General features: G+C 44.5%; 1 protein-coding gene across 1 annotated transcript in view; it reads left to right on the top strand.

The window, feature by feature from the left end:
* Window positions 1-206: 206 nt before the first annotated feature.
* Window positions 207-8,505, top strand: part of LOC146185608 (uncharacterized) — a 120,526-nt gene continuing 112,227 nt past the window's right edge. The window contains exon 1 of the mRNA XM_084607879.1: window positions 207-552. Within this exon, the coding sequence (XP_084464005.1) occupies window positions 207-552 (346 nt within the window). The remainder of the gene's footprint in view (window positions 553-8,505) is intronic.

Below are 8,505 nucleotides of genomic sequence, written 5' to 3'. Positions count from 1 at the left end.
CTGAAGGCCCCTAAAAAGAGAAAGAGCGGAAAGGGAGTTGAGGGAGTGAGAGGAAAGCGTCCCGTCGCCGGCCGGAGCTTGTTGCCGCATCGAACCCGGTCGCCGCTGCCGCGCGCCGGCGCCACTGGTGCTGCCGACGCTGACGCGCCCGACCCGAGTCGGCTGGGCCCTTCGAAACCGCGACTCGGGCGTCCCGAGCGCGCCACATGCGTGCCGGAACCGGCAGCGGCATCAGCGTCGACTCCCGATTTCGCTCTCCCGCCACAGCAGCCCGCGTCTCGCGCTCTTTCCCGCGGCTGGGCCGCGTGAGGGAAGAAAATAGTAGGACCGTCGGGAAGTGGGAGAAAAACACGTCGGCGGGGCTTCGCGCGCTCCGACTCCCGCGAGCCTGCCACGCGGACACGCTGGCGACGTGTGAGCCCACGGCACCGGCGAGTGCTGTGCGCGCGATGTCCCGAATGGACCGCGGCGGCAGCCCCCCACGCCGACCACTGCCAGAGCTGGGGAGGTTTCTCTGTTGCCGGCTGCTGTGGATAACCGCCCTCGTCGAAGGTGAGTCACGCGGGAGATGGGGAAGCCGTTGGAGAACGCGGCGGTTGTTTAGGCTGGGAGTCCGCGCAATGCCTGACTGGTACGACTCTTGCTTTGCACAGCAATCGCGGAGCTTTTGGGCAAATGTTCGCTGCCGATTCTTAACTCATTATAGCGGTGCTTTCTTATTACACAGAGGGCTTCAGCGAGGGCGCTATGAAAATAGCAATAATACCTAAAGCAGCTTAAAATGAACACTGCTTTCGAAACTTTCAAAGAGGTTCCAAGTCTTGCAAACGTCTCTGCAAACAACCGAGCTAACAAAGGGCAAGATTCAATCTTAAGTGGCATTGCAAGCTCTTTTGTCGTAAAATATTTGAGCCCAAGTTCAGCGTAAGCTATTAACGCTTTTGTAATGCTCGTGCTAGGCAGGTTCTTTGTGCCTCAAACTCTTTGGACTACGCTTTATTATACATTTTTTTTATTTAGCGTCATTGTTATGAGACTTGTTTTGGCTGACTAGAAAGGTGAACACAAATTTGAGTCAGTACGGCCGAAGTCACTAAACCGTTTTTGTTTCAGTATTTTTGTTGCCAGTCATGACTCGGATAGCAGCATATTGTTTGTCCTGTCAACTGACCTAACAACAAAAAGATCATATTGCTGACAAAGGAGGACGGCAATAACATGCGACTATTTTCGATTGTTTGTAAACCACCCACGTTGAGTTCAATAAGCGACCGGCAGTGCGCTCATGAGAGGCACTAAATTTATTCTTATGGAAGAACCTGAAATCGTGTACACGCAGCGCCATGCTCGTGCTCACGAAGGAGTGCTAACACAATGAGGAATACGTCAAACTTAGCGCTGTTCATGTTTCATTCTAGGTCTTGAAATAAACACATATGAGTCAGTGAATTGCAATGTACGAAATGTGGCGCCATTTTAAGTTTTCCTTTGCATCATTGCGCAAAACAATGTTTAGTGCAGAAGAAAACGAAGATAAAGTTTGATGGTTTACGTATTTCCCGCGCTTTTGGTTTTGCTTTACAAAGCACATATATAAGGTTAGAACTCGTGCTTTATTGCGAAATCAAGTGTGGTTCACAACCAAGAAGCGTTCTCGACAAAATGAGCAAGGTGTGAATTTACATCGAACAGCAACGCAATCCTGAGGGTTCTTTTTTTTTTTCTTCACTGTTTGATCAGTATAGAAATTGCGAAAAGAGTTGGACTGAGGCCTCCACAAAATTTCAGCCTACTCTGCAGCGACCACCTTATTTCTATTTTGACCACCAGCGGCTTCATAAGCCCTGGGCTTCCGCTGCACGTTCTGGGGCTGATGCCAGGCACGCACCTAGTATTTATCATTGACTGTTCAGTCTAATCGTGGGCACAAAAATTGGTAAGTTGGCATGCATATTTTGGTGCTGCTTGCCGGGTGGACTCTAAGGTTTCCTGTAGAGAAGGGCTCTTGTTATATATATAGATTACCTGCGGTTCTCTCACACGCACTGCTCACGTAATGTTTCGTACGTTTCCTGAATTGAAATGCTGCCGTGGCGACCGGGATGATCTCGCTACCTTGGGCTCAATGAATGACTTCCCAGTCCTCTGAGTGACCGCCGCAGGTTCCAAGTCCACAGTCACAAGTGTGAAAATATTATTCTCATATGCTCTCTTCGGTATTTAGTTGAATTTTTGCAAAAAAAGTGCTAAACGCTACAGTGAGAGAAATGTTCTTGAGCCAGGTATAAGTAAGATATTTAGCGGGGCAGGTTCGTGCATAGCTGTCAACAATTTAAGCGCACCAGAGACAACACACAGACAACATAGGACAGGACTTGCGCAAGTCCTGTCCTATCTTGTCTGTGTGTTGTCTCTGTTGCGCTTAAATTGTTGCCTGGTATAAGTGTCCTGGAGGGTATTTACGCCGACTTGTGACATCAAATAAGACGCGAAGTTTTAGCATCAAAACCATACTTTCTTTTAGATTATTGTCAGGAAAGAACACGAGTTGATGTTTTACAAAAGACACACCGCCTTTCTCTTCCTCCTGCTTCTTATCGACATTAAATTTTAGAGCTCAGGCCGTGTGTGACCGTCGCCGTTGGTGCAGTTGCCAATGTAACCGAGCGAAAGAGAGGAACGGCCGGAGTTTTTGGCTTGTTGGTGATCACTCATGTTTAAGCAACAGCGCTGGAGGACGAAGACAGGAGCAAGGAGGGACACACAATGGGGCTGAACTTACAACTGTCTTTAATTGAAAAAACACGCAACAAATTGATACTCCAATCAAACCTAATAAGAGTAACATTAATAATGTAAATGGGTAAGTTCCGTGTCACAAGGGTGTAGTGCACCAAATTCCGCTTTCTTGTGGCCTCACGTACATCGGCCAAACTGGCTATGTATTAACGTTAGGCTCATGGAGAATTGTATCTCATTAGACAAAAAAGCCACAAACCTAGCCAAACATACTTTTTCTTGTAAATGCATTCCTTTCTTTGAGATAAAAAAGTGTTGTTTAGCATAATGACAGGCGCACAAGGGAGGTCACTGAGGCATTCCATTTTAATCATAACAGACGGGTGTGTCAGCACACCTTCCGCGACTTTATCAGCCAGGAAAATGAGCCTACTACACAATGGATAAAGGCTCAAAGGACACGCGTGTGCTTTTGATATGGTTTTATGCTTGAAAAGTACGTCTGGGTTTGACGCATGGTTTTGACTTTGCGAATGTGAGCAGGTTTGATTCGAGTATAAAATGATGTGCGTTTTCCCAATAAAAGACAGTTGTAAGCTTAGCGCCATCGTGTGTCCCTTCTTCCTCCGAACTTCGTTCTCTAGCGCTGTTGATTAAACACAAAAGAGAGTCACAAAAACATTACAGTGCCTTGTAACCGCACGCACATGCATACAGGCGTCTGTCGAATTCACTGCCCCAGAGTATCGCAGAAACTCTCAGAGCTCATATTTCAAATTTACGGAGTATTATATTCGTTTTTAGAATTTACTTTAACCCTGCTGAGGCTTCTGGACAACACTTTCCTGGAATAAGGGCACTGAAATACGCTCGTTGTGTTTCTGAACTTATGTGTGTCATATGCGTCCGTGAACGTCCAAATGCTTTTCTTCATCGCGGCAGCAACTACCCGGTTACCTCTCGGTCCGAATATGCTTGAACTCACTGGAGTACATGAGTGCACATATATGCTCCACAATTTTATTGTATAGAATTTCCCTTTTCCCAAATTCTGCGTTAATGCGATGGCAAAGGAATATTACATGATAATAAAAGAATCGTGGTACGAAACCTATTCAGTGTACTCATGAATAATGCACCTTTCTGCCATGGGTGCATTCACATAATTTAGCTACAGCGTCACCCTGAAGCAACAAATGCATTTATTACGCATTAATGATAATATTACGAAGTGTGAATTCATCGCTTGTGCACTTTCAACAAGGAAAACCGTAGGATCGAGACATCGCTCCTGTAGAGCTCATTATTTCATGCCAAAGCATATAGAAGTTAACGTGACAGCATATTAGGCAAACGTGTTATTTGCTGTGATAAATGCATATCGAAAGCCTATCAGTCAATTTCTTACGTCAATTATTCTCTATTAGGGGCTATGACGTTAATTAATATGCCCAAATTTTGCAAGTTGAATGTAAGCTAATACATTTTAAGGGTTCAGAAGTAGACATAATTGTTTTCACGAAAATAATTAATAGGAATGGAAAAGGGCTTTTCTTCAAGAATCCTTAATAAGCAACCCCGTCTATGGGAGCGTGTAGCGAGCGCTGTGAGACAAATAGCGCACACGAATGTAGGTAAAAAATCATGCACTACGTGAGGCATACTTCACCGCTGTTTTGAGTTTCTAGTAAAAGAAATATCCAGAAATGAAGCTGTTGCATTTAGTTTATGGTAAAAAAGAACACCAACCAAAAATAAAAATAAAAAGAGACGATGCTTCAAACCCTGCTTGGTCCCTTCGTCAGGTGTAGCCGCGGGCGAGCCGCAGCTTGCCGTTGCAAGTTCTAATTTAGTCATACGTCGGGAATGACTCTGTCCAAAATTTTCTTTTGAATTTTTAAGATTTTGCATGCTTTAGAGCGGTTACTTACTACACGACACGGTCACCTTTAAACAAGTGAGTGTTCATATTCAATGACAGGGGCTAAAGGAAGAACGCAATAAAATGTATATCATGTGCCGCTCTAACGAAGTGTCACGATACATTACGCCCCATGAGCGATGTCCTAATTGGCTTCCCGTAAACCGCTTGTTCAACGCGGGAAAGTAAGAAGAACAGTCAGAAATAGAGCAGAATTAAGTGTAGCTGTTGAAGACAATACAAGATTTTGGTCGTAAATATATTAGCATAAAACCTTTTTACCAGAGGGAATAGAGGATAAACGAATATCAACGCCATCTCAGCAAAAAGAAAAAAAAGTGCCACGGCCTTTAGTAAACGTCAGGTTGCTCATATGAATATTTTTGTATTAATCTAAACATTAAACGATTGCTGGTGCTTCGTAGCAGCGCAGACTACTGCTTTTCGTATCTTGAAAGAAATCATTTGCTCTGAATACATAAAACACAAGAGAACAAATAATACAGCAGCGGTGTGAACAGTTTGTATATCAGTAATAAAACAGCAATGCCTAATGCGCATGACCATTTTTACCGTTGAGCTTTCCCTACTGCCAAATGCATTATCTGTAAGCCATTCCTCTACTCCCGCTTCACATGAAATCTCACCTACGTAATGCATTTCCTGCATAAAGCAATTTTTTTGATAATGAAGAAAATTAATACTCTTACTTTGTAGTTACTGCGATGGGTTGCCTTATGTTTACATCTGCTCAACACCTGCGACTGTAACGTTGATTTACAGTATAGAGAAACTGCAGCACACCTAATTTTTGAAAGAATAGAATGTCATTGTCATTTGTCTTCGTGATGTCTAGAGATCCGTTCATTGCATGATGACTTATTCTTACTTCAGCGCTTTCGCACATTATATGCCACAGAAGACCACAAAAGAAAAACAATCGGATGCTATTTTCTCCAGTACGAACCAAGTTGCAAGAAAAACCACAGAGAAATTATCTCTGTTCATTTTGACCAACTGCCGCTCTCTGCTAGTTCTTTCGCTAACTCCTCACCAAGAGGAATAATGCAACGTCGCCAATGCAGTAACGAATCCCGCCATCAGAAACTGGGCATGCGTTGGCCACAGTGCACGTGAAACAGCTCCATTTCGTCTTCCCGGGTGCTTCGCCAATCAAGCCGTTTCGGCGCTTTTCGCAGATCCTCGCTCAGCAATATTTAGACAGAATGGACTAAGTGGGAGACCAGCCGCTGACGTAAGGTAAGGTGCCTCGCTTGAAAGCTGAATACAATAAGCCAGCAAGACGAAAAGAACCGCTGGCGGTCTACACGCAGTTAATTGCGAGACAGACGTCAATGCGCAAAAGTTTCAGCTGGTGAGCTAGTTTCCGTGGTGAATAGAAAGCCCTTCAAGCTGCGTTATTGGGGAGCTGAGAGCATAGAGGAAGCTTGCGATTACAAGGAAGTTTGTTATGAAAGAAAAATCTTCAGGGCAGGAAGGAATGAGGGCGAGGGTAATTGGGGAGGGGGAGTTTTTCGCGCCGCATACTGCCAGTTCTTGCCGTGAGTCCGCCTCCCTCGTCCCATTTGGCGCTTTCTCCTTGCCCAACATCGACCCCTCCACAGACGTTTGAAGGCGCGGCTATTCAGCCATGAGCATTGCCGATAGCCACGCCAGCGCAACTTGCGCAACTCGCACCCCAGTGAGCCGATAAGCCGCCTAGTGCCGACGCGAATTGAACTCCCGGCTAATTGAGCTCTCTTGGGGTTCGCGCGGTGGCAGGCTGAGCCCAGTAGCTTGCTCGTTGGGGAACACTTGCCGGAACCGAAGCTGCCCGGTGCGGTCGTACTGAGGAGAGGCTATCCCCTGGTGTATCTATGTTTTCTTTCTCAGAAAACGGCTCCCTTATTTTCGCCGGTGGTGTTTCTTCTGTTTATCAATCGTGTTTTTCCGCCTTATACCTGTTCTTTTTTCATTGTTTCCCTTTAGGCCGCAAGAAAGATAGATGCCGCTGAATGTCTTGACAGAAAAAAATCTACAAATAGAGGATGAATACGTCGTCAAAGTTTTTTAAAAAAAAAAATATCTGCGTTCAAGGTAACTCAAGTGCAGGCTCCTGAGTTCAGTCACTTGAGAAAATATAGCTTCGAGCTGGCGAAGGAAACGTTTTTTGGAGCGTAGTTTTTATTTCATTGTGAGCCTTGTATACACACACAGCCCCTGGAATGTGTGGTTTTGTAATCCAAACCGCAATTCAAATATACGTTTTATTTGTTCACTCTAACATCCCGCTTGACTTATCCGCTTTTATAAAACCAACCTGAATATAATGTAGACAACCCCATGAAAAATGCTTGTGTCATTTGGACGACGAGGTGCGTAAATTCAAGCCTGAGTTTTCATTCGATCCAGCAAATAGCATAGAAAAAAAAAAGGACTCAGAAGAAATAGTTGTTCTACCTAATACTAGAATGCGTGCAGACCACCTTAATTATGTTCATTTTATCGGAGTATCAAAGTTATATTTCACATTTCATTTTGATCAAATGTATAAACCCGTCATAGCCTGCCTTTCTTAGCGATTCGGCAGCAGGCGGCGATGGGCAAAGCTTAGCAGCTTGAAATTTGAAAAAATCGCGTAAATAACTGCTATGAAATAGTTTTTTTTTTTGTTATCTGATTTGAAGTCTTGAGCACTTTGACTGAAGTCCCCTTACACGAGTATAAAATATTATCAAAGACCCACGCAGCAAAGCGTGATTGCCACCACTAAGAGACGGCAGCGCCGCATTGATTTTTTGAACGATCTCAGGTGGCAAATTATAGCACTGAACAGACAGACATGCTACAGTAATGGAGATGTACACTGCCTACGCAAACACAGTGCGGCCATATGAGTAATACTGGTATAATGCACCCTTGATGCGCATAGCAATACGGTGAAGCTTTGCAGGTAAGACGAGGAAGCCTGAATAGCACATGAAAATGTCTTCTACAACGCAAATATGCAATATCCGGAATTTTTAAATGTTCCGCTATGGATTATCTTTTATCGACACTGAGGGACGTTACATGAACATCCGGACAATTCTTTAACAGTAACGTGCGACCGTCGATTTCCCAAGATGAAGTAACGCTAAAATCTGGAGATGGAATGAGCGTGCGGGCGGAATCATCGTGCTCTAGCGGTGCGTCATCTTCTTGGCTGTTCTACTTTGTCGGAATCAACTCCTCGAAATGTTTACGTCAGAGTTCTGAGAGCCCTTGTTTCATCTCTAGTGTGCTGCAGCTTTTATTGGTGGAAACTTGTCAACTTTAACTACTACACTTCCACACTGGGTTCATTTTCAAGTGCTGGAGCGAAAAGATTTCTTTACAAACTAATTATTGAGTCAGTATTTGTTATCCTCGACAATTATTTTTTTCCCAAATTAACGTGAGTTGTGAACGCTACGTTGTTTATTGCAAATGTGTGTTCTTCATTACAGATACTATATTCACTATTTGCAGCGGGGAAAAAGCTGTAGCAGCTTTGGGGCTTCGATGTATAGCAGGCGCTTATGGGCCAGAGTTGCTTCACATTAACCGGAATAGCATAGCAGACGCGGCTCACTGCAGCTGCAGGAATCCTTGGCGCGGCCTTGTCCTAGCTCACATTGTCATCTCCTACGTCTACGAGCGCAGCAGCGTCGGGCAGTCGACTGTCGTGAGGTACTGTTGAAGAATCGGACGTGTGCATACGCCTGAGGGATGTTTCCTCCCGGTCAATTATCCTCTTTCATCAAATATTAGGTGAAAAATTAGCGCAAAGAAAACCTTCGCGTCTCTTTAAGGAACTTTAAGAA

This window comes from Amblyomma maculatum, chromosome 6 (assembly GCF_055883805.1).
Source record: "Amblyomma maculatum isolate TAMU_Amacu chromosome 6, ASM5588380v1, whole genome shotgun sequence".
Lineage (NCBI taxonomy): Eukaryota > Metazoa > Arthropoda > Arachnida > Ixodida > Ixodidae > Amblyomma > Amblyomma maculatum.
Note: the sequence above shows the minus strand (reverse complement) of the source record. Positions and strands in the feature narration are given on the sequence as shown.